Below are 25,638 nucleotides of genomic sequence, written 5' to 3'. Positions count from 1 at the left end.
ATGCATTGTGATTTTAACAGAATATGGCTTGTGTTGAGTGCTAATGTTGAAATATGCTGTAAATCAAAGCTGCCTTAGCTTTGTAAGCTACACTGCGAGCTCTGAGACAAACATCAAATGTTCTCAACTGCTGAGGTGGAATCAAAGCTTTGCTAATTTACTTTAGTTTCCCCTGATTAATCTAATTAATCTGAACACATTTACTTGTTTTATCCAAACTGGAAATGAGACGCGTTTGTTCTGCTCGGGCCTCATTCAGCTTCTTCAGGAGCCTCTCGGCTAATGAAGGAGGGCTGGAGCTCACTGATTCTGTTTTTAATGGTCTTCTCTTTATTGATCCAGGTTTATTTTAGTCTACTGCTGCTGGTCCAGAGTTCCCCCCGGACTGCTGCTGGTAACAACTTCATCAGAGTCAAGTTGCTCCAAGTCTAAAGCAGTCGAACCTGAAACAACCTTTTCATTAACTTAATCTTATTACTTTAGTTGTTGTTTAAATGTGTTTTCCCAGTTTAATCTTTTCTATCTTCATTAAATAATCAGTCAGATGATTTCCTGAAAGGTTTCTGAGGAAAGATGAAATGATGAAGTGACTGAAGACCTCTGAACAAAGAGATGATGCAGATAAAGTTCCTGTTTGTCATCAGAACCGAACTGATTCCACCTCCTCTGCAGATCAGTCACTGAGTCCTGAATCATGTTCGGCTCAGAATCTATTCATCCAGGAACTGATGGAGCTTTTCTTCTTGGAGGTGATAATGAATGTGTTTCAGCACCAAATGAGTCCTTTTATTCAGTCTAACAATCACCTGCTTTATGAGAAGTTCTCATTCCTCTGAGACTTTCACATTTTTCACAGATTCCTCTGAATATTTATTGAAGTGTTTTTTTACATGTTTAAAAAGTCTTAAAATAACTTTAAATGAAATATCAAATACTCATCAGATCCCAGCTGAGTTCAAACTTCGAGCTGGACAAAGAGAAAACTGAGCTTCAGCTGTTCTGTTGGAACATTATTGATCAATGACTTTAAATCTGATTTCTGATCAGCAGAAGAAACAAAAGGTGCTTTAATGAAGTCCAGAATCAGGGGGAAATTAAACTTTCTGTCAGTCCTTCGTGTTAATCCCACATTTGGTGGAAACGGGAAGTTTGTTCTGATGATCCATCAGAGACGCGAGTCCTAACCGGCTTATTCACCGCCAGAGTCCGTGTGTTTACTGCCAGCGAAAAGTTCCCCCGTTAAAACCCAACTATTCACCCCACAGCAGCCATTTCACCCTGATTCTGTCCACCGGCGTCTCTGCTAACGGGAACACCGCCGTTGCATTTCACACAATCCGTTTTTAGACATTTTAGGGGACTAAATGTGGAGAAAAGTCGCTGATCGCTGCTCAAACCCGTCGAGTATCCGAGAGGTTTGAAGCCTCCTGAGACGGAGAGGAAAAGTCCTGGAAGCCACACATGAGCTCAGTTTGGAGGGAACAGACTTTCCTTCCCGCTCCGGTAACAACTGCGCTGAAAAACGGTTGTTTTGGGAAGATTTTTCGGGGGGAAAGTGTCGGAGAAAACACAAGTGTGGCCACGTTTGAGGCGGAAGCAGAGCGGCGGAGCGCGTTGCTTCTCCACGGTTCTCATGTGTGTTATAAGTCCCGCCTCCTGTCGCGAGCTCGGACACGTTCACACGAACAGCGAAGAAGCGACACGCAAACATGGCAGAAGAAGCTCCAGCAGCCGCACCGGCCAAGGCTCCGGCCAAAGCCCCCAAGAAGAAGGCCGCCCCCCGGGCCAAGAAGGACGGACCCAGCCTCCCCAAACTCATCGTGGCCGCCGTGGCCGAGTCCAAGGAGCGCAAAGGCATGTCTCTGGCGGCGCTGAAGAAGGTGCTGGCCGGGAAAGGCGTCGATGTGACCAAGGCCAACAAACGGATCAACACCGCCGTCACCAAGCTGGTCACCAAGGGAACCCTGAGCCAGACCAAAGGGACCGGGGCCTCCGGCTCCTTCAAGCTGGCCAAGAAGGAGCCCAAAGCCGCCAAACCAGTCAAGAAGGTGGTGAAGAAGAAGGCTCCCGTTAAAGCCAAGAAGCCCGCCGCCAAGAAGACCACCGCGGCCAAGAAGCCCGCCGCCAAGAAACCCGCAGCAGCCAAGAAGTCCCCCAAAAAGGCTCCGGCCAAGAAAGCCGTTAAAAAGGTGGCAGCCAAGAAGAGCCCCAAGAAGCCCAAAGCTGCTCCGGCCAAGAAGCCCAAAGCGGCTCCGGCCAAGAAGCCCGCAGTCAAGAAAACTGCCGCCAAGAAACCCAAAGCCAAGAAGGCCAAGAAGTAAACGGCTCCTTCATCCAACCACCAAAGGCTCTTTTCAGAGCCACCACTCCCTCCTCTGAGAGCCGCTTCCTCCATCAATCTCAACTCACAAACCACACATTATTTAACACCTTTCTGTTCTATTTCACAGCCTCTGAAACCATGGGACCAGAACCATCGTTATTAAACCCAACTCCTGCCTCCGGCCCTGATATTTCATTCAATTCACACCACTTTATAACCATAAAATCACATTTAACAACATTTAATTATACTTTAAAGGTGGCACATTCACCAGAGCAGCGTTGATTATCTGGATTTTCATTCTGCACGTGCTCACACTTTAAATCCTGCTTACACTAATATTTCATGGTTTCATTTATGGAGGGATTCATACGGACCTGATTTAAATCAGAACAGATTTAAAACTTGGCTCTGGAGCTAGGTGTAAATATGATGAAGTTATCTGTTCATTAGATCCTGTGTTTTTGCTGTTCAGTCATTTTAATTTGACTTTGTTTAGAGTTTAAACAAAATATATAAATATATATTAAATATATTGCTGAGCATGGTATTTAACCCGTATATAATCTGTGCTGACTGAGGGTCCTTGTTTGAATAAATTATTTGTATTTTACCACATATCAACAGTCTTTGCCTTTTAAATCTAATCATTCAGTTAATATAAAGGATGTCGGCCATGACTCTATGGATTTATCCAAAAACAACAAATTGAGCAAATAAATATTTTAATTGAAATATTTCATGATACAAATGACCATTATAAAGAACTTTAATGATAAAGTAGTTTTAGATCTTAACCACAGCTCAAAAGAAATGAAGTAAAACATTTGACAGTAATCCGAAATAGAGGCTCAGAGGTTTACTTTTCTTTTACTTTTCCAGAGCCGTTGGTTGGGCTCGTTTTGGCGCCTTAATTTGAAAATTGAAATCCGACCAATAGCAGAACAGCTTCAGCTGACGCTGCTCCTGATCTGAACCAATCAGGGCTGACCTCGCTCCGCCAGTCTCTTTAAAAAGCCGCTGCTCGCGCTCAGGCAGCATTCTCCTTTCAGTCGTAGCTTCAGACACTGACGGAAAAACAATGGCCAGAACCAAGCAGACCGCCCGTAAATCCACCGGAGGAAAGGCTCCCAGGAAGCAGCTCGCCACCAAAGCGGCCCGTAAGAGCGCCCCGGCCACCGGCGGAGTGAAGAAGCCTCACCGTTACAGGCCCGGTACCGTGGCTCTGAGGGAGATCCGCCGCTACCAGAAGTCCACCGAGCTGCTGATCCGCAAGCTGCCCTTCCAGCGGCTGGTCCGAGAGATCGCTCAGGACTTCAAGACCGACCTGCGCTTCCAGAGCTCCGCCGTCATGGCTCTGCAGGAGGCCAGCGAGGCCTACCTGGTCGGCCTGTTCGAGGACACCAACCTGTGCGCCATCCACGCCAAGAGGGTCACCATCATGCCCAAAGACATCCAGCTGGCCCGCCGCATCCGCGGGGAGAGGGCTTAGACTGCCCCCCCACCACCAACCCAACGGCTCTTTTAAGAGCCACAAACATACACTCAAAGAGCACAACTTTCCCTACAAAACCTTCATCCTTGCGATGTGTGATTTAGTACAAACGATGCTGAATAACCGAAATAATGCTGCCTTCAGGGGGTAGTTTACGCGAAATAAATTTATTATTACAATATGTACTCCATAATCAGGTTTTTATTTTTGGAAATAAACCTTAAAATAGACTGAGCCTGCAGGGGCGTTATCCATAATGAAAACCTGAGATTCGGGCTTCCATCAGCAGGACTTCTTCAGTTTAACATTTTAGAAATGTCTTCAGCTCATCGCCATCAACAGGTTGCTTCAGGCTGTGGTTTTCATCCTGGAACAGAGGAAGATAAAGCTGGTGATAAACTACCAGACAGATTCAGCTTCTGTTGGTTTGCAGGTGAAAAATCATCCATGAAGAGTGTTTTACTCTTAAAGATTATTGGAAAACAACACAATCACGGTTCAGTTCAGTGGTTTCTGCTCATGAATACATTAAGTGTTTTACAGCTAAATCTCTGTTTTGATCCGAATGATTTTCTGTTCAACTTTATCAGACTTAAAAACACGGGTTTGTTGTTTGGATGTTTATGTGGTGAACGGCTTTCCGGGTGTTTCCGGCCCTTGGTGTCAGACAGGAAGTAAGTCAGAGAAGCAGCAGCTCTGCAGAGGTTTTTCACTCTGAGTCAGACAATGATGCTGCTGCTCGTCTTCCTCTCAGGTAATCACTTCGTATTAACTCAGCTGCACATAAAACTTGTGTTGAAGAAGTAAAGAAAGCAGTTTTTGTTGCTGTATTTCGTGTTTTATTGACTGCAGATACTGGTTCTTGTTGCTGAAAGTTGCCCTGTGTGAAACACCCTGAACCTTCTCCCTGAACAGACCAGTTCCTTTGTCTTCTTGTAACAGTGAAACCGGGCTTTAACGCCTTCTTTTCTGCCTTCTCAGTGGCTGCATGTGACGTCAGCCTGGTTGGTCGAACGGGTCAGAGCGCCACTCTGCCCTGTAACTATGACAGAAAGCACCACGGAGCTCTGATAGTTTGTTGGGGTCGAGGACAGATACCAAGCAGAGGCTGCAGCAACCGGCTCATCTCCTCAGATGGAAACATGTGGACACCAGTTTCCAGCAGGTATCAGCTGCTGGGGCAACTGGGCGAGGGAGACGTTTCCATGACGATCCTGAACCTGACAGAAGAAGATGCTGGACGGTACGGATGCAGAGTGGAGATACCCGGGTGGTTCAATGACCAAACAGAGCAGTTAAAGCTGACTGTTACAGGTGAGAAGTTTCTGCTTTAATCTGAAGTCTTTCCTTCTTCTTCTAAACTCCAGCATGTGACAGTGAGGCTGTTGGACTGTTTCTGTGTGCTTCTGAGAAGAATTCTACATACAGATGTCAGAGAATGCTGTAACCAGATTTAAAGAGTTAATTTCATCATCCTTTTCTTCACTGCCATGTGCAGATATGACAGAGGACGACTACCTAAACTTTACTCCAGTAGAACTTGACTCTCTTGTTGACAGCACTATAGCTTCACTGTGTACAACACTGGACAATGTTGCCCCTCTGAAAAGGAAGGTAATCAGTCAGAAGAGGTTGGCTCCTTGGTATAATTCACAGCTGCTTTAAAGCAGACTGAAGAAAGCTGGAGAGACAGTGGCGTTCCTCTAATTTAGAAGAGTCTCAATTAGTCTGGAAAGATAGTTTAATAACGTATAAGAAAGCACTTCGTAAAGCTAGAACTGCTTATTATTCATTATTGATAGAAGAGAATAAGAATAATCCCAGGTTTCTTTTCAGCGCTGTTGCCAGGCTGACAAAGAGTCCGAGCTCTGTTGAGCCATGTATTCCTTTAACTCTCAGCAGTGATGATTTCATGAGATTCTTTATCAATAAAATTGTTTCTATCAGAGAGAAGATTGATGGAATCCTTCCCACTATTATCACTGATGTATCATCAAGTAGAGCAGCTTTAGAAGTATCTTTAGAACCTGATTTGTATTTAGACGGCTTCTGCCCAGTTGGTCTTTCTGAGCTAACAGCAGCAATAGTCTCTTCTAAACCATCAACTTGTATTTTGGACCCAATCCCAACCAGACTGTTCAAGTTGTTCTCTTTGGACCTGAGCGCTTCAGGGAGAAACTGTCCTGTTATATAGTTCCTCTGGATGGTATTTCCTTGGCTTCTAGTTCTACAGTGAGGAACCTTGGAGTTATTTCTGACCAGGATCTATCCTTTGACTCACCTATAAAACAGGTTTCTGCCTTCTTTCTGTCCTTTAACTCACATATAAAACAAGTTTCTGCCTTCTTTCTGTCCTTTAACTCACATATAAAACAGGTTTCTGCCTTCTTTCTGTCCTTTAACTCACATATAAAACAGGTTTCTGCCTTCTTTCTGTCCTTTAACTCACATATAAAACAGGTTTCTGCCTTCTTTCTGTCCTTTAACTCACATATAAAACAGGTTTCTGCCTTCTTTCTGTCCTTTAACTCACATATAAAACAGGTTTCTGCCTTCTTTCTGTCATTTAACTCACATATAAAACAGGTTTCTGCCTTCTTTCTGTCCTTTAACTCACATATAAAACAGGTTTCTGCCTTCTTTCTGTCCTTTAACTCTCATATAAAACAGGTTTCTGCCTTCTTTCTGTCCTTTAACTCACATATAAAACAAGTTTCTGCCTTCTTTCTGTCCTTTAACTCACATATAAAACAGGTTTCTGCCTTCTTTCTGTCCTTTAACTCACATATAAAACAAGTTTCTGCCTTCTTTCTGTCCTTTAACTCTCATATAAAACAGGTTTCTGCCTTCTTTCTGTCCTTTAACTCACATATAAAACAAGTTTCTGCCTTCTTTCTGTCCTTTAACTCACATATAAAACAGGTTTCTGCCTTCTTTCTGTCCTTTAACTCACATATAAAACAGGTTTCTGCCTTCTTTCTGTCCTTTAACTCACATATAAAACAGGTTTCTGCCTTCTTTCTGTCCTTTGACTCACCTATAAAACAGGTTTCTGCCTTCTTTCTGTCCTTTAACTCACATATAAAACAGGTTTCTGCCTTCTTTCTGTCCTTTAACTCACATATAAAACAGGTTTCTGCCTTCTTTCTGTCCTTTAACTCTCATATAAAACAGGTTTCTGCCTTCTTTCTGTCCTTTAACTCTCATATAAAACAGGTTTCTGCCTTCTTTCTGTCCTTTAACTCACATATAAAACAGGTTTCTGCCGTCTTTCTGTCCTTTAACTCACATATAAAACAGGTTTCTGCCTTCTTTCTGTCCTTTAACTCACATATAAAACAGGTTTTTGCCTTTTTCTGTCATTTAACTCTCATATAAAACAGGTTTCTGCCTTTTTCTGTCATTTAACTCTCATATAAAACAGGTTTCTGCCTTCTTTCTGTCCTTTAACTCTCATATAAAACAGGTTTCTGCCTTCTTTCTGTCCTTTAACTCACATATAAAACAGGTTTCTGCCTTCTTTCTGTCCTTTAACTCTCATATAAAACAGGTTTCTGCCTTCTTTCTGTCCTTTAACTCTCATATAAAACAGGTTTCTGCCTTCTTTCTGTCCTTTAACTCACATATAAAACAGGTTTCTGCCTTCTTTCTGTCCTTTAACTCTCACATAAAACAGGTTTCTGCCTTCTTTCTGTCCTTTAACTCACATATAAAACAAGTTTCTGCCTTCTTTCTGTCCTTTAACTCACATATAAAACAGGTTTCTGCCTTCTTTCTGTCCTTTAACTCACATATAAAACAGGTTTCTGCCTTCTTTCTGTCCTTTAACTCTCATATAAAACAGGTTTCTGCCTTCTTTCTGTCCTTTAACTCTCATATAAAACAGGTTTCTGCCTTCTTTCTGTCCTTTAACTCACATATAAAACAGGTTTCTGCCTTCTTTCACCTTCATAATAAAATCAGGAACATCCTGTCTCAGGGTGATGCAGAGAAACTAGTTCATGCATTGTTTGAACTGAAGGGTTCAATAAAAGAGAAGTTTCTTTGTGATCTGTTACTTTCTCTCTATGAATTGGACTAATCTAGAATTTAAATGAGTTTTACAGTGAGTTACTGTTGATAATCGCACTCGTCCCTGGGTGGGCTCGAACCACCAACCTTTCGGTTAACGCGTTTCTCTGAGTTTTACAGTGAGTTATAAGCTTAAACAGTTTCAGAGGAAGTCTTTAGTAACAGTCTGACACTATTGTTTCAGGTTTAGTTCACATTTGATTTTCAGTTTGATGGTTCCTTGAACATTGATTGTTCAGGGGAAACAAACATCTGACGTGTCTTCTCAGCAGGTGACATCTCAACGACCTTCACAGCCACCACAGGACAGACAGGAAGTGATGTCACAGCCACCGAGGTTTGTAGCTCCAGTTCAGAAATTAAACCGAACAGGATCAAGGATACTGATCATTCTGTATTATTTTCTTTATTTTTCAGTTATGTATATTTTATTCCCTTATTTTGTTTCCATATTTTTTATTTCTATTTATTTACAGATGTGGGTCACATCTGTCCAGCAGCAGGGAAACGATCTGCAAGTTCATATCGGGAACACAGTGAGACTCTTCATCATCTTCATCGGCATCTTGGCTCTGCTGCTGACGGCTGCTTTCAGTCAGTGCACGTGCACGTGCACACACACACACTGAAATTATTACTGAAATCAAGTCTTTGCCCTCAAATTTCCAAATTTTGAAACAAAATTTCTGTCCCCACAAGCACAGGAAGACCCCATTATGTCAGAAAAACACACGCACACAGTCTCTATGTAAACAAATATGTTTAAAAATATCTGTTTTTATTAAAGGTAATAAATATAACAACCTGAAAAGATAATTGATGCAGTTTTAGATGATTGAATGTCGCCCCCAACTGGATAAATGCAGCATTACACTTTTCATTGATTTGATTGGTTTGCAGGGCTTTGGAGGCGGGATCAAAGGCTGAAGTCTGACAGCAGGATGAACCAATCAGAGGACGAGGAGGACCGAACTATGTAAATAATTAATGACAACATTTAATTTTCACTTTCTATCAAATGATTGACTAAATTAATAAATGATTATTAAATTACACGTAAACTGTTGTTATGAGCAACAATCTGTGATGTCAGCAGCGATGTCAGCAAAGACTGACCCAATCAAACCTGGTGTTAATGGTTTAACTGATTATTTTCAGCCAACAGCTAAAGTTAAAAATGACCAAACTGGCAGTAAAATGAGATGCAGTGGAAATAAAGTGTCACTCAAACGGTATTTATTAACTAATCGTAGCAGAAAATGTTTCTTCAAACACATTTTTATTTTACAGAAATGAACACTGATGAAGCTCACACACACACACCTGGCGTTAAAGGTGACATTTTTACTTCTGATTAAGTAGAAAACATCTGTACAGCGACCAAAAAAGCAACTGCAGTTCTTCTCAGGTCCACCAGGGGTCGCTCAATGAACACGAAGCAGCACCGTCCTCCAAACTTTCACAATAAGAGCTTAAATGAATAACTGAAGAAACAAAACCGTTAGTACGGTGAGCCAAAAGGGCCATAATTCATCTCTGAATCTAGTGTATTTAAAACGCTGCTAAAAACACCGTCAGGTGTTAGAAAAGTATAAACACCTGGTGGCATTTTGTGTGTGAATTATGACCCTTAAGGCTTTCCATACAATGGGTAATTTATTATGACAAACTTTTCTTCACTTTACTGACCTTTGAACTACAGGTTTTTAGGTGTTTTTGGCAGAATTTTAATATTTTTATGCACATTTAGCACATGAACATAATAAATAAAGCGTAAAAGTAGAAGGAAAAGTCTCTCCTTTAAACACGTTGAACAGAAAGAAATAAATAAGTGTTTCAGATGCAGTTCATCGTCTCCTCGGCTCCATCTGTGGGAATGTTTTCGCGTAATTTTCCCTGATTGATACGAAGCGCCGGTGTTTTAAAGGTGCATTTACAGTAGATTTTACACTTTACTGGCTCGGGGTTTCAGAGGAACTCTGTGAATCTGAAGTGGTCGATTCTCCGCCGACGCTGCAGATTAAACTCTTTGCTTTCGTGTTGTTGAACATTCAGGAAGTCTGTCAGGAGCTTTCAGAGTGAAAGTCTGAACCTGCCGGATGTTCACCTGGTGAACAGGTGGGCGGAGCATTGTGCGATTCTGTCAGTGGGGGGTTTGGGGGCGCTGCTCTTCTTCTCTGGTTACGCTCAGACCGTTCACTCCTCGCCCCATCTCCAGGCCCCGCAGCATCCTGGCGTCCTTGGCGAGCGTGGAGCGTCCTCTCCCTGCCGAACAGGGCAGGGCGTGTCGCTCAGAGGAGGTCCACGGCAGGGGGCGTGGCCTGGAAGTAACGCAGCAGGGGCTGTGGCTGACGGAGGACAGCGTTTGCTGGCTGCCGTTCAGGAAGGACGAGTTGTTGGAGCCCTGCTGGCCGCGGTAGTTGCAGTACGCCTGCCAGCCCTGGCGCTTCTTCTTCCAGCGGCAGCGCAGGATCCGGATGAAGGCCTGCAGACACACAAGTAGGCGTGAGGAAGGCAGTGGGTCAGGGCGGCGGCGGCGGCGGGAGCGGCGTTACCTGTTTGAACTCGCGGCTGTAGCACGGGTAGATGATGGGGTTCAGGCAGCTGTTGAAGTATCCCAACCAGAAGATGACTTTAAAGAGAGTTTCAGGAGGACGGAGACTGCTGTTGAATGAGCCTGAAGACACAAATAAACACGTAAACAAAGAGGTGAACAACAAACAAACAAACAAACAAACAAACAAACAAACAAACAGGTGAGTCTGACCTGCTGACAGGAACTGACCTGTAAAGGAAAAGAAAGGAAACTGACCTGATAAACAAAGAGGAGGAATATTTCTCATCTATGTGGGAAAACTTTGGAAAACTGGCTTTTAAATTCTGGCCCAAATATCTTGTGTTTGTCATACGTGAACAAGATGGCCGCCGTTGTTTGGTCTCTCTTTATTGTCAGAGAATGAGATGTCTGAGAGTTAATTTCTCCTGAGATGATGCAGAACCGGTCGGTCTCTGTTTGGGGGGTGAAACACTGGTTCTGAGTCCCTGAGGATGTTTTCTTTGTGTGGGTTATAAACTCTGTGCGTTTGTACTGTAAAAGCACTCGTTGGAGGTCAAAAGGTCTCCGCCTCTCCCTCCTCAGAGTGGCTGATCTGCGGCATGTTGGAGGACTTTGTTGGATTTAAGAGGATCAGGATTTTTATCTGAAGATGGATTATTTCTCCCTGAGCATGGACTTGTAAGGCCTCAGGCTGCCCTCGCTGACTATATAAGAAGATGTTCAGTGTTAAGGCCGACATCCACCACGGGAAATACATGTGACACCTGCCCACCACCATCTCCGTCCTGCTGATCTCACATCTCCAAGTTTGGTGCTTCTCCCCCAAATGAAGGAGGAAGCTATTTTAGTTTGGGCAGTTTTGGGTTTGTGCCACGTCTTCAGGCCGTTCCCAGGACTCAGACTCAGTGTTTCCTGCATGTCAGCGACACGATGCGACCAGAAGAAGCGCAAGAGAGGAGGGAAACAGACAGAAAGAAGCTAAAAGACAGAGGGGAAGAGTGAAAAAGAGAAGAACGATTCTGTAACAAAAGAGAAACGAAGGGAAAAGAACAAAAGAAAAGTCTCCTCATCACATGAAGTCCTTCAGGTACGGCTCGTGTCACACTGAGCATGCTCAGATGCAGTCTGACCTCACCGCAGTGCAGATCATGACTCAGCACAAATTCAACTCGCTGAGTCATCTTCATCACTGCCTTCTCATCTGTACCGAAGCAGAACCTTCAGGAACTTCTCCAGAAATAAAGTTTGGGATTAAACTCCCAATCGGCTCCAAAAGGTCCGAACAACTCAAACTGACCTCGGAACCAGTTCCACCAACAGGGAAACTGTGAAGTCCGAGTGTTTCCACCTGAAGTTAGATTAGCTTTTTCACATTTTAACCTCAGAAACTAAGAAAACCCATTAGAACACAGTTTCCATCCTCCCACATACATTAAAGGTAGAACCCGTGTGAAACTCCCTTCTTCCTGTTCCTGGGAGCAGATTTCTGTATGTCTTTAGCTCCACTTTTATCGGACAACTTGGTCCAGTTCAACGCTGGACTGAAGGAACTGAGCCACAAAGAGGATCAGTTCCAACTCTCAGAGCCTGAACTTATCTTAGAAATAATTCCTTGTACTTAAACTAAAAGGCCTTTTGTCCATAGCCTGTTTCATACAGCTCAATAAGATCTCCAAAAATTGTGTTTAATCTTTTAAAAAGCTGAAGGATTTCTGGAAAACTGCTCAAAACTGCAAAAAAAAGTTTTTCACAGTTGCTCATTTGTCTATGAAATGTAGCTGTGGAGCATGCAGGGAACCAGGCTGGACTGTAGAAGCAGGAAATGTCGCATCAGGGCTGAACCGTGAGGACAGAAGCTGCTGTGACACCTGTGAGGTCACCCTTTGTTAACGTGGTCGTGTGGGAGGAGCAGGATGTTAAACTCGGTGCTAACAGAACGTACCGATGGGTAGAACCAAGAAGAAGGGCAGCCAGCAGAGAATGAACATGCCCACCACCACGCCCAGCGTCTTGGCTGCTTTCTTCTCGCGGGAGAACTTGAGCAGTTTAACGGTGAGCGCGTTGCGTCCTGCCGAGGCTCCGCCCCCTCCTGATTTAGCGGACGGGCACAGGTCCTGGATCTGCTGATTCCGGCAGTGGATCCTCAGAGTCAGCTCGTTGGAGTCTTCAGCGCGGTCCTTCATCATGCCGGCCTCCAGGTTCTTGGTGGTGCGTTTAGCCACGACGTAGACCCGGCAGTACATGGCGAGGATGACGGCCAGAGGGATGTAGAAGGAGCCGAGGGAGGAGAAGAGGGCGTAGAACGGCTCCTCGGTGATGACGCACACCGTGTCGTCCTGCAGGAGGTCAGAGGTCATTAACCACACAAACCACAAGAAGCACCATAACAAACAAATCGTGTGACCAGAAATAAAACTACCGGGTTACCCTAAGAAGGGTTAGGGTAACCCTCAGAGCACCCTAACCCCCTGAGAAGGTTACCCTAACCCCCTGAGAAGGTTACCCTAACCCTGAGAAGGTTACCATAACCCTCAGAAGGTTAACCTAACCCTCAGAAGGTTACCCTCAGAAGGTTACCCTAACCCTGAGAAGGTTACCCTAACCCTCAGAAGGTTACCCTAACCCTGAGAGGGTTACCCTAACCCTGAGAAGGTTACCCTAACCCTCAGAAGGTTACCCTAACCCTGAGAGGGTTACCCTAACCCTGAGAAGGTTACCATAACCCTCAGAAGGTTACCATAACCCTCAGAAGGTTACCCTAACCCTGAGAGGGTTACCCTAACCCTGAGAAGGTTACCATAACCCTCAGAAGGTTACCCTAACCTTGAGAAGGTTACCCTAACCCTCAGAAGGTTACCATAACCCTGAGAGGGTTACCCTAACCCTCAGAAGGTTACCATAACCCTCAGAAGGTTACCCTAACCCTGAGAGGGTTACCCTAACCCTCAGAAGGTTACCCTAACCCTGAGAAGGTTACCCTAACCCTCAGAAGGTTACCCTAACCCTGAGAAGGTTACCCTAACCCTCAGAAGGTTACCCTAACCCTGAGAGGGTTACCCTAACCCTGAGAAGGTTACCCTAACCCTGAGAAGGTTACCCTAACCCTCAGAAGATTACCCTCAGAAGGTTACCATAACCCTGAGAAGGTTACCTTAACCCTCAGAAGGTTACCCCCAGAAGGTTACCCTAACCTTGAGAAGGTTACCCTAACCCTCAGAAGGTTACCCTAACCCTCAGAAGGTTACCCTAAGAAGGTTACCCTAACCTTGAGAAGGTTACCCTAACCCTCAGAAGGTTACCCTAACCCTCAGAAGGTTACCCTAACCCTGAGAAGAAGAAGAACAAACCGAAACCAACAAGAAAAGAGACGAGTAGAACATAGTCAAACAAACTTAGATTAAAATAGCGCAAGAAAAGGAGACTCAAAGACAGCAATATGAAAACAAAACCATTTAAAAGGATTCTTAATATAAAACAAACAGGTGGATTCTGGAATGCTTTATTACAAGGATACCTTTTAAAAACCTTGTGAAAACAAATTCATCTTGAAAACAGGCCACAGGTTAAATCTCTCCAATCAGTGAGCAGAATCAGGACAACAGAAAGCATCTAAAACAACTTGCAGATATAAGAACAAACAGAAACCAACAAAGTCAGCCCAGAATTACGCTGTTACAGACATTGAGTGAGAACAAACCAAATGGACTGAAGAAAAACATGAACCACAGGTTTAAACCAGCCAATTAGCAACCAGGATGTGATATAAAGGTCGTCTGAAATAGTTTCAAACAAACTCAAAACAACAAATTACTTTAAAAATACTTTGTGACCAACATGGAAAACAAATGTAATAACTTCAATTAAACTCAAGGAAAACAGGACCAACACTTCAAAAACGCTTCATAAAAAGAACAAAAACAACTCTAAATTAATAACTCAGGACAATATAGTAGATAAAATATTTATCACCAAACCTGGGCCTCCACAGTATGCTAAAAACCTAAAAAAAAAAAAAGAAACACAAAATAGAGATTCAGAAAGTAAGAAGAGGGCCAAATCGACCAAACAACAATGCCGAACCAGAACCAAAACCACCACTGGACCCAACTGATTTTCAACTTCATAAAATATATCCATAACCAGGAACAAACAGAAATTTAAAATCATGAAACACAACCGAAACAAATCTTAAATGAGATCAACCAGATTCCAAATAAAAACTTTTACTGGTTTTTAAGCCTTGCATCCGCCAGGGCACAGTCCACCTTAAGAGTTACACAAGCAACCCTCGCTAAAGCACACAGAGAGTTCGAACAAAGCAGAAAAAAAGGGTCCAACATACCAGGAGACCAAAGTATCACACTGAGAACAGCACACCACCAGATCAGGTGAGACCAGAGAGTAGTACTGATGGACAAGGAACCATAAACCTCCACAGACTCACCCAGGGAGCTCCACTGCCCAGGGAGTTCCACTGCCCAGGGAGTTCCACTGCCCAGGGAGTTCCACTGCCCAGGGAGTTCCACTGCCCAGGGAGTTCCACAGCCCAGGGAGTTCCACTGCCCAGGGAGTTCCACTGCCCAGGGAGTTCCACAGCCCAGGGAGTTCCACAGCCCAGGGAGTTCCACTGCCCAGGGAGTTCCACTGCCCAGGGAGCTCCACTGCCCAGGGAGTTCCACAGCCCAGGGAGTTCTACTGCCCAGGGAGTTCCACTGCCCAGGGAGTTCCACAGCCCACGGTGTTCCACAGCCCAGGGAGTTCCAATGCCCAGGGAGTTCCAATGCCCAGGGAGTTCCACAGCCCAGGGAGTTCCAATGCCCAGGGAGTTCCAATGCCCAGGGAGTTCCAATGCCCAGGGAGTTCCAATGCCCAGGGAGTTCCACAGCCCAGGGAGTTCCACAGCCCAGGGAGTTCCACAGCCCAGGGAGTTCCACAGCCCAGGGAGTTCCACTGCCCAGGGAGTTCCACAGCCCAGGGAGTTCCACAGCCCAGGGAGTTCCACAGCCCAGGGAGTTCCAATGCCCAGGGAGTTCCACAGCCCAGGGAGTTCCACAGCCCAGGGAGTTCCACAGCCCAGGGAGTTCCACAGCCCAGGGAGTTCCACAGCCCAGGGAGTTCCACAGCCCAGGGAGTTCCAATGCCCAGGGAGTTCCACTGCCCAGGGAGTTCCACTGCCCAGGGAGTTCCACAGCCCAGGGAGTTCCAATGCCCAGGGAGTTCCACAGCCCAGGGAGTTCCACGGCCCAGTGCACACAGAACATAAAACTCTAACAACACCGCAGGAGTCCAGCAAGTTCAACCCACCGCTTAACAGACTGAAAATGAGCAGAAATGAGCTGCCGACCACATCTGCCAGTCCACCAAACTAGCCAAACAGGCACCGAATAGTCTCCAAATACACAACCAAAAAAGGAGAAAATGGTCTTTAACCCCTGAAAAATCTGTCATCATAATGGGTGAGTCAAACCTGAACCGACTGCCGACTCTCAGGGATCCCAGGACTGACTGCGACCCAGGCGCAAACCTGACACCTGCCATTCGTATTCTTCACCCCGTCAACAGAGAGCACCAAACAATTAATCCTGTGTTTTGGGATTGATAACAAGGACTACAACAAGCACACCACCCTCAGGAAGTTGGTATCCCAACTGTGGTACACGGCCCAAAACACATTCCCACTGGCGGACATCTTTGTCCAGACCATGAACCAACTAACACCGAACCAGACACTAACCATCACAACGTTTAACAAACTCCTGAAGCAAATCATCTCAGCTAACCGCAGAATACCACCAAAGTCACAAATTTCAAACCGTAACGGAACAAAAACACTGGACCTCGCCAACTTTGAACACGTTTATCATCATTGTTTCTTTGAAGATTTCCCCGTCTGAAAATGGCTCTAAATGAAGCTTCAGTTGCTTTCTGTGACTTTTTCACCGATCCAGTGAAATAAGATGGATGTTCCCCTGAAGCTGCCTTTAACTCACTGGACTTTTCTTCCTGCAGTGCTCTACTCAGCTTGCTGTTCACGTAGAAACTTTGTGCCACATTGTTCCGCTTTGCTGTCGCCGCAGCCGATTGTCTTAAAAAACAAAACGATACGTTTTCTCTCTCTTTGGATATGTTTTGGGGTTAAAGCTGCAGCTGCTTGGAGCTTGGAGGCAGAACTTTTGACATTTGACCCAGAGAAGGTTCCACATATCAATTCAATTCAATTCAATTAAATTCAGTTTATTTATAAAGTGCCAAATTACAACAAATGTCATCTCAAGGCACTTAAATAATATAATCCAATTCAAGCCAATTGGAAATCAATTAATTGTATTCATAATCCAATCAAATCCAATTCATTAATTTCAAAGTAATCCAATTCATTCATGTAGAACCAATTGAAAAATAATATCCGAGCTAAGGAAACCAACAGATTGGCACCGAAACTGGTCTTCAGTCCAATCTCCCGTCCTGAGCCTGAGGGACTGTGGAAAGGAACGACTCCCTTTAACAGGAAGAAACCTCTGGCAGAACCAGACCCAGGAAGAAACCTCTGGCAGAACCAGACCCAGGAAGAAACCTCTGGCAGAACCAGACTCAGGAAGAAACTTCTGAAAGAACCAGAACCAGGAAGAAACCTCTGGCAGAACCAGACCCGGGAAGAAACCTCTGGCAGAACCAGAACCAGGAAGAAACCTCTGGCAGAACCAGACTCGGGAAGAAACCTCTGGCTGAACCAGACTCGGGAAGAAACCTCTGGCAGAACCAGACTCGGGAAGAAACCTCTGGCAGAACCAGACTCGGGAAGAAACCTCTGGCAGAACCAGACTCGGGAAGAAACCTCTGGCAGAACCAGACTCGGGAAGAAACCTCTGGCAGGACCAGACTCGGGAAGAAACCTCTTGCAGGACCAGACTCGGGAAGAAACCTCTGGCAGAACCAGACTCGGGGAGAAACCTCTGGCAGAACCAGACTCGGGAAGAAACCTCTGGCAGAACCAGAACCGGGAAGGAACCTCTGGCAGAACCAGACTCGGGAAGAAACCTCTGGCAGAACCAGACTCGGGAAGAAACCTCTGGCAGAACCAGACTCGGGAAGAAACCTCTGGCAGAACCAGAACCGGGAAGGAACCTCTGGCAGAACCAGAACCGGGAAGGAACCTCTGGCAGAACCAGAACCGGGAAGGAACCTCTGGCAGAACCAGACCCGGGAAGAAACCTCTGGCAGAACCAGAACCGGGAAGGAACCTCTGGCAGAACCAGAACCGGGAAGGAACCTCTGGCAGAACCAGAACCGGGAAGGAACCTCTGGCAGAACCAGAACCGGGAAGAAACCTCTGGCAGAACCAGACTCGGGAAGAAACCTCTGGCAGAACCAGACTCGGGAAGAAACCTCTGGCAGAACCAGACTCGGGAAGAAACCTCTGGCAGAACCAGACTCGGGAAGAAACCTCTGGCAGAACCAGACTCGGGAAGAAACCTCTGGCAGAACCAGACTCGGGAAGAAACCTCTGGCAGAACCAGACTCGGGAAGAAACCTCTGGCCGAACCAGACTCGGGAAGAAACCTCTGGCAGAACCAGACTCGGGAAGAAACCTCTGGCAGAACCAGAACCAGGAAGGAACCTCTGGCAGAACCAGAACCAGGAAGAAACCTCTGGCAGAACCAGACCCAGGAAGGAACCTCTGGCAGAACCAGAACCAGGAAGGAACCTCTGGCAGAACCAGAACCTGGAAGGAACCTCTGGCAGAACCAGAACCTGGAAGGAACCTCTGGCAGAACCAGAACCGGGAAGGGTGGCCATCCGCCTGGACCAGCTGGGGTTTGAGAAGACAGAAAAGAGGGAAAAGAGGGGGGAAAAACACCATAACACCATTCAAAGGATACCTGCTGGAACAGGGAAACACAAGTTAATAACCACAATAATGTCACATGGACATAAAATCATTTGTGAGGAAAGGTGTGACAGATTAGCTCCCCCAGCAGGCTGGGCCTATAGCAGCTTAACTATGGCAGCCTAACTATAAGCTTTATCAGAAAGGAAAGTTTTCTGTTAATGTATTAGTTATAAGACGTGTTGATCCTTGATGACTGGAGCTACAGATGGTGGGACTTTTTCAGATGTTTTGGGATGTTTTCACTTTTATTGTTCAACGAGACATGAATTCCTTCCATAACCACACAATAGAGGAACACTTAAGCAGTCTTTGTTGTAAAGGTGTTTCTTACCTAAATAATGGATCGTTAACAGTAAAAGCTCAGATGTGAGTTTGCTGACTAACACATTTCAGTTCGGATGTGTGTGTTGACAGCAGTGAATAATGTATCCGCAGGACCGACATCAGGATCTATGACTAATGCTGTCATTTCTAACTGAGTTTGTTGGGAATGAAAGGACTCATTGATCTGGAAACTCTGTTTGCCAAAATTAGTCCTCAGAGACCAAATGAGTTAAAATAATTACTCAGTTTGAACTTGTGTAGCCTCCTCACTGAGAGGAGATGAAACAAATGGAAGTTTGTGGGCAGATTTAACTCAATGTTTCACTGAATGAAGTGACGTGTGTGTTGAATAACAGCTGGATAATTACTGACGTGGCTTCTCAATAAACATTTCAAAACAAGCAATTCTCAAAATTGTCTTCTTTAATTGTTGGATAACAAAGTTTTGAACAAGGTGAAAGAGGCTGAGAAGTTTTTAAAGTGTTGTTGAAACGTAATTAAAGTTCATATCTGTGCTGCTGAAATGATGCACGACATGAAAAAGTAAGTCTTCATCAGTGAGTTCTGGTCTGAGCCCACTTCTGTTAAATCTTTCTCAGTTTGTTGTTCACAGTTTAACATTTTATGAGAATCATCATCAGGATTAATCTGAAAACTAAAGGATCTGAAACTCTTTGAGGGTTGATTCCTGCTTCCTGCCAGTGATGATGATGATGATGATGATGGTGTGTGTGCTTCGGAAGCTTTGGGAATCTCATGCAGACATACAGCACGCATTTACTTACGTATTGGACATACAACTCGATGTTAGCTGCATGAGCTAACGGTCAAACACTTCCCGTTAGCTGCATGAGCTAACGGTCAAACACTTACTGTTAGCTGCATGAGCTAACGGTCAAACACTTCCTGTTAGCTGCATGAGCTAACGGTCAAACACTTCCCGTTAGCTGCATGAGCTAACGGTCAAACACTTCCCGTTAGCTGCATGAGCTAACGGTCAAACACTTCCTGTTAGCTGCATGAGCTAACGGTCAAACACTTCCCGTTAGCTGCATGAGCTAACGGTCAAACACTTACTGTTAGCTCCATGAGCTAACGGTCAAACATTTCCTGTTAGCTGCATGAGCTAACGGTCAAACACTTACTGTTAGCTGCATGAGCTAACGGTCAAACACTTCCTGTTAGCTGCATGAGCAAATGGTCAAACACTTCCTGTTAGCTGCATGAGCTAACGGTCAAACACTTCCCGTTGGCTGCATGAGCTAACGGTCAAACACTTCCTGTTAGCTGCATGAGCTAACGGTCAAACACTTCCCGTTAGCTGCATGAGCTAACGGTCAAACACTTCCTGTTAGCTGCATGAGCTAACGGTCAAACACTTCCTGTTAGCTGCATGAGCTAACGGTCAAACACTTCCCGTTGGCTGCATGAGCTAACGGTCAAACACTTCCTGTTAGCTGCATGAGCTAACGGTCAAACATTTACTGTTAGCTCCATGAGCTAACGGTCAAACATTTCCTGTTAGCTGCATGAGCTAACGGTCAAACATTTCCTGTTAGCTGCATGAGCTAACGGTCAAACACTTACTGTTAGCTGCATGAGCTAACGGTCAAACACTTCCTGTTAGCTGCATGAGCTAACGGCCAAACACTTCCTGTTAGCTGCATGAGCAAATGGTCAAACACTTCCCGTTAGCTGCATGAGCTAACGGTCAAACACTTCCTGTTAGCTGCATGAGCAAACGGTCAAACACTTCCCGTTAGCTGCATGAGCTAACGGTCAAACACTTCCTGTTAGCTGCATGAGCTAACGGTCAAACACTTCCCGTTGGCTGCATGAGCTAACGGTCAAACACTTCCTGTTAGCTGCATGAGCTAACGGTCAAACACTTCCCGTTAGCTGCATGAGCTAACGGTCAAACACTTACTGTTAGCTCCATGAGCTAACGGTCAAACACTTCCTGTTAGCTGCATGAGCTAACGGTCAAACACTTACTGTTAGCTGCATGAGCTAACGGTCAAACACTTCCTGTTAGCTGCATGAGCTAACGGCCAAACACTTCCTGTTAGCTGCATGAGCAAATGGTCAAACACTTCCTGTTAGCTGCATGAGCTAACGGTCAAACACTTCCTGTTAGCTGCATGAGCTAACGGTCAAACACTTCCTGTTAGCTGCATGAGCAAATGGTCAAACACTTCCTGTTAGCTGCATGAGCTAACGGTCAAACACTTCCTGTTAGCTGCATGAGCTAACGGTCAAACACTTCCTGTTAGCTGCATGAGCTAACGGCCAAACACTTCCTGTTAGCTGCATGAGCTAATGGCGTCACTGACGGCGTAACTCCGGTGTTTTTAAACCTTATTTCTGGCATGAAATACGTTCATCTGCTCACAGAGAACAGTTTGGTGAAAGTCGGCGTCCTTCTGAAGATATTTAGATAACTGGAGATCCATATAACGGAGAGAACGGGGCTTAGAGGATGCAGCCTCTAAATAAGGCATTATCTGTCTTTATTTCACCAATACTTTAAATCTAAGGAGCAGCAGTGAGTTCAAACCTGCCTCCTGGTGGTTCTGATCTGTTAGTTATAAAAACCAGCTCATCACATGACCCACAACGAGAAAAGATGCATCTGTGCGAGGGAAATGGATTTCTATCAGTTTGGGCTCTCAGGCTGTTTACTATCTGCTGTCTTATTTTAATTTGCAGACTCCATGAAACGGATCAATATGAACAGAGCTGTAAATTAATGGTGGAAAGCAGCTGTTGTTCTGTCTCTGAGGTATTTTGACCGCAGCATGTTGCAGACTTTTCATTAAGGCTTCAGGAAACTGTCAGTTGGTTCCTTATTATTGTTCTGTCCCACAGATTCTCTGAAAAGCCTCCAGCTGATCCAAAACCCTGCAGCCAGAGTTCTGCTGAGATCTAACAGCAGAGATCATGTTTCTCCAGTTTTAGCTTCTCTTCATTGGCTCCCTGTTAGATTCAGAATAGAATTTAAGATTCTTCTCCTCACATATAAAGCTCTTAATGACCGAGCTCCATCACATCTTAAAGATCTCACAGCTGGATATTTCCCCAACAGAGCACTTTGCTCTCAGGCTGCAGGTTTCCTTGTGGTTCCAGAGTTTCTAAAAGCAGAATGGGAGGCAGAGCCTTCAGTTATCAGGCCCCTAAAAGCAGAATGGGAGGCAGAGCCTTCAGTTATCAGGCCCCTAAAAGCAGAATGGGAGGCAGAGCCTTCAGGTATCAGGCCCCTAAGAGCAGAATGGGAGGCAGAGCCTTCAGTTATCAGGCCCCTAAAAGAAGAATGGGAGGCAGAGCCTTCAGTTATCAGGCCCCTAAAAGCAGAATGGGAGGCAGAGCCTTCAGGTATCAGGCCCCTAAGAGCAGAATGGGAGGCAGAGCCTTCAGTTATCAGGCCCCTAAAAGAAGAATGGGAGGCAGAGCCTTCAGTTATCAGGCCCCTAAAAGCAGAATGGGAGGCAGAGCCTTCAGGTATCAGGCCCCTAAGAGCAGAATGGGAGGCAGAGCCTTCAGTTATCAGGCCCCTAAAAGAAGAATGGGAGGCAGAGCCTTCAGTTATCAGGCCCCTAAAAGCAGAATGGGAGGCAGAGCCTTCAGTTATCAGGCCCCTAAAAGCAGAATGGGAGGCAGAGCCTTCAGTTATCAGGCCCCTAAAAGCAGAATGGGAGGCAGAGCCTTCAGTTATCAGGCCCCTAAAAGCAGAATGGGAGGCAGAGCCTTCAGTTATCAGGCCCCTAAAAGCAGAATGGGAGGCAGAGCCTTCAGTTATCAGGCCCCTAAAAGCAGAACGGGAGGCAGAGCCTTCAGTTATCAGGCCCCTAAAAGCAGAATGGGAGGCAGAGCCTTCAGTTATCAGGCCCCTAAAAGCAGAATGGGAGGCAGAGCCTTCAGTTATCAGGCCCCTAAAAGCAGAATGGGAGGCAGAGCCTTCAGTTATCAGGCCCCTAAAAGCAGAATGGGAGGCAGAGCCTTCAGTTATCAGGCCCCTAAAAGCAGAATGGGAGGCAGAGCCTTCAGTTATCAGGCCCCTAAAAGCAGAATGGGAGGCAGAGCCTTCAGTTATCAGGCCCCTAAAAGCAGAATGGGAGGCAGAGCCTTCAGTTATCAGGCCCCTAAAAGCAGAATGGGAGGCAGAGCCTTCAGTTATCAGGCCCCTAAAAGCAGAATGGGAGGCAGAGCCTTCAGTTATCAGGCCCCTAAAAGCAGAATGGGAGGCAGAGCCTTCAGTTATCAGGCCCCTCTCTGTGGAACCAGCTGCCAGTTTGGCTTCAGGAAGCAGACACCCTCTCTACCTTTAAGATCAGGCTGAAACTTTCCTTTCTGATAAAGCTGATAGTTAGGGATGGCTCAGGTGAGCCTGAAACATCCCATAGTTCTGCTGCTATAGGCCCAGCCTGCTGGGGGAGCTCCCATGATGCACCTCTCCTCCCTCCATGTACAGATGACATCATTGCTGTCATTAACTTGTGTTTCTCTCTCTCAGCAGGTGTCTCTGGCCTGGTGTTACGCTGCTTGTTGTCCCCTCTTTCCTGTCCTCTCAGCCCCAGCTGGTCCAGGCAGATGGACCCTTCCTGGTTCTGGTTCTGATGGAGGTTTCTTCCTGTTAAAGGGAGTTTTTCTCGCCTCGTGCAGCTCAGGATCAGAGAGAAGTTTCAGTGCTGTTGGTTTCCTTAGATACAATAAATTAGTTCCCATCCTCTCCTATGGTCCCGAGCTGTGGGAAGAGACCGAAAGAACGAGATCACGAATACAAGCGGCTGAAATGGGTTTCCCCCTCAGGGTGTCTGGGCCTCCCTTAGAGATAGGGTGAAAAGCTCAGTCATCCGGGAGGGGCTCAGAGTAGAACCGCTGCTCCTCCGCATCAGAGGAGTCAGATGAGGTGCATCTGGTTAGGATGCCTCCTGGAGGCCTCCCTGGGGAGGTGTTCTGGGCCCGTCCCACTGGGAGGAGACCCGGGGAAGACCCAGGACACATTGGAGAGACTATGGCCTGGGAACGCCTCGGGGTCCCCCAGGAGGAGCTGGAGGAAGTGGCCGGGGACAGGGAGGTCTGGGTTTCTCTGTTAAAGATGCTGCCCCTTGACCCCCAGATAAGCGGCAGATGATGGATGAATGGATGGATGAATGGATGGATGGATGGATGGATGGATGGATGATGGATGATGGATGGATGATGGATGGATGATGGATGGATGGATGGATGGATGGATGGATGGATGGATGATGGATGATGGATGGATGGATGATGGATGATGGATGGATGATGGATGGATGGATGGATGGATGATGGATGATGGATGGATGGATGATGGATGGATGATGGATGGATGGAACTCGAACTTTCACTCTAAATGCATCCTGGTCATACGGTCGGTGTTCGTACAGCGGCTATACTTCCTGACTGCGGTTAGAGGACATGTGAGGCTCAGTGTTGCATGCTGGGTACTCCCTCTTACCTCTGATGGCGGCTCCTTCCAGCCCAGCAGCGGGCCGATGGAGATGACAAAGGACAGAATCCAGACGCCAAGCATGGCGAGCAGCGCCCGCCCCTTTGTGACGATCATCGGGTACTGCAGCGGGTAGCGAACGCCGATGTAGCGGTCAATCGAAATGACACACAGAGACATGATGGACGCCGTACAGCACAGGACGTCCACCGCCGCCCAGATGTCACAGAAGATCCGACCAAACACCCAGTAATCCAACACCTGCAGAGACAGGAAGCAGCAGAGTCCGGTTCAGACCTGGTGGAGGATCTCTTCTTCTACTGTATCTGAGGTCAGGGTGAAGCTTTAGGCTCCAACAGGAAGTGTTTATACAACAATATCTGACTTCCTGTGACCTTTAAAGTGTCCTGATCAATAGTTCTGCAGCTTTCTGAAACCTTTAAAGTGTCCTGATCAATAGTTCTGCAGCTTTCTGAAACCTTTAAAGTGTCCTGATCAACAGTTCTGCAGCTTTCTGAAACCTTTAAAGTGTCCTGATCAACAGTTCTGCAGCTTTCTGAAACCTTTAAAGTGTCCTGATCAATAGTTCTGCAGCTTTCTGAAACCTTTAAAGTGTCCTGATCAACAGTTCTGCAGCTTTCTGAAACCTTTAAAGTGTCCTGATCAATAGTTCTGCAGCTTTCTGAAACCTTTAAAGTGTCCTGATCAATAGTTCTGCAGCTTTCTGAAACCTTTAAAGTGTCCTGATCAACAGTTCTGCAGCTTTCTGAAACCTTTAAAGTGTCCTGATCAACAGTTCTGCAGCTTTCTGAAACCTTTAAAGTGTCCTGATCAATAGTTCTGCAGCTTTCTGAAACCTTTAAAGTGTCCTGATCAACAGTTCTGCAGCTTTCTGTAACCTTTAAAGTGTCCTGATCAATAGTTCTGCAGCTTTCTGAAACCTTTAAAGTGTCCTGATCAATAGTTCTGCAGCTTTCTGTAACCTTTAAAGTGTCCTGATCAATAGTTCTGCAGCTTTCTGTAACCTTTAAAGTGTCCTGATCAACAGTTCTGCAGCTTTCTGAAACCTTTAAAGTGTCCTGATCAATAGTTCTGCAGCTTTCTGTAACCTTTAAAGTGTCCTGATCAATAGTTCTGCAGCTTTCTGTAACCTTTAAAGTGTCCTGATCAACAGTTCTGCAGCTTTCTGAAACCTTTAAAGTGTCCTGATCAATAGTTCTGCAGCTTTCTGTAACCTTTAAAGTGTCCTGATCAATAGTTCTGCAGCTTTCTGAAGCCTTTAAAGTGTCCTGATCAATAGTTCTTCAGCTTTCTGAAACCTTTAAAGTGTCCTGATCAATAGTTCTGCAGCTTTCTGAAACCTTTAAAGTGTCCTGATCAATAGTTCTGCAGCTTTCTGAAACCTTTAAAGTGTCCTGATCAATAGTTCTGCAGCTTTCTGTAACCTTTAAAGTGTCCTGATCAATAGTTCTGCAGCTTTCTGAAACCTTTAAAGTGTCCTGAT

At 45.6% G+C, this 25,638-nt stretch overlaps 3 protein-coding genes across 3 annotated transcripts in view; 2 read left to right on the top strand and 1 right to left on the bottom strand.

Annotated features, from left to right (window-relative positions):
* Positions 1 to 1,659: 1,659 nt before the first annotated feature.
* Positions 1,660 to 2,586, top strand: LOC140279934 (histone H1-like). Its single transcript, XM_072375159.1, has one exon. It carries the CDS (start codon positions 1,710 to 1,712, stop codon positions 2,319 to 2,321), a length of 612 nt encoding a protein of 203 aa, XP_072231260.1. The 5' UTR covers positions 1,660 to 1,709; the 3' UTR covers positions 2,322 to 2,586.
* A 797-nt stretch (positions 2,587 to 3,383) lies between these two features.
* Positions 3,384 to 3,869, top strand: LOC140279936 (histone H3). The gene has a single exon (XM_072375161.1). It carries the CDS (start codon positions 3,405 to 3,407, stop codon positions 3,813 to 3,815), a length of 411 nt encoding a protein of 136 aa, XP_072231262.1. The 5' UTR covers positions 3,384 to 3,404; the 3' UTR covers positions 3,816 to 3,869.
* A 5,325-nt stretch (positions 3,870 to 9,194) lies between these two features.
* The window catches only part of LOC140279927 (alpha-1A adrenergic receptor-like), an 18,945-nt gene continuing 2,501 nt past the window's right edge, over positions 9,195 to 25,638 (bottom strand). The window contains exons 2-5 of the mRNA XM_072375152.1: positions 24,144 to 24,395; positions 12,389 to 12,782; positions 10,445 to 10,566; positions 9,195 to 10,374 (exon numbers count right to left, since the gene is read on the bottom strand). Of these exons, the coding sequence (XP_072231253.1) occupies positions 10,033 to 10,374; positions 10,445 to 10,566; positions 12,389 to 12,782; positions 24,144 to 24,395 (1,110 nt within the window). The 3' untranslated portion in view covers positions 9,195 to 10,032. The remainder of the gene's footprint in view (positions 10,375 to 10,444; positions 10,567 to 12,388; positions 12,783 to 24,143; positions 24,396 to 25,638) is intronic.

The sequence above is a fragment of the Leuresthes tenuis genome, unplaced genomic scaffold (genome assembly GCF_036924035.1).
Source record: "Leuresthes tenuis unplaced genomic scaffold, fLeuTen1.0.hap1 SCAF_21, whole genome shotgun sequence".
Classification (NCBI taxonomy): domain Eukaryota; kingdom Metazoa; phylum Chordata; class Actinopteri; order Atheriniformes; family Atherinopsidae; genus Leuresthes; species Leuresthes tenuis.
Note: the sequence above shows the minus strand (reverse complement) of the source record. Positions and strands in the feature narration are given on the sequence as shown.

Bases quoted from the DNA above. Each gene is read 5' to 3' on its own strand.
- LOC140279934 (XM_072375159.1), top strand. From the start codon at position 1,710: ATGGCAGAAGAAGCTCCAGCAGCCGCACCGGCCAAGGCTCCGGCCAAA.
- LOC140279936 (XM_072375161.1), top strand. From the start codon at position 3,405: ATGGCCAGAACCAAGCAGACCGCCCGTAAATCCACCGGAGGAAAGGCT.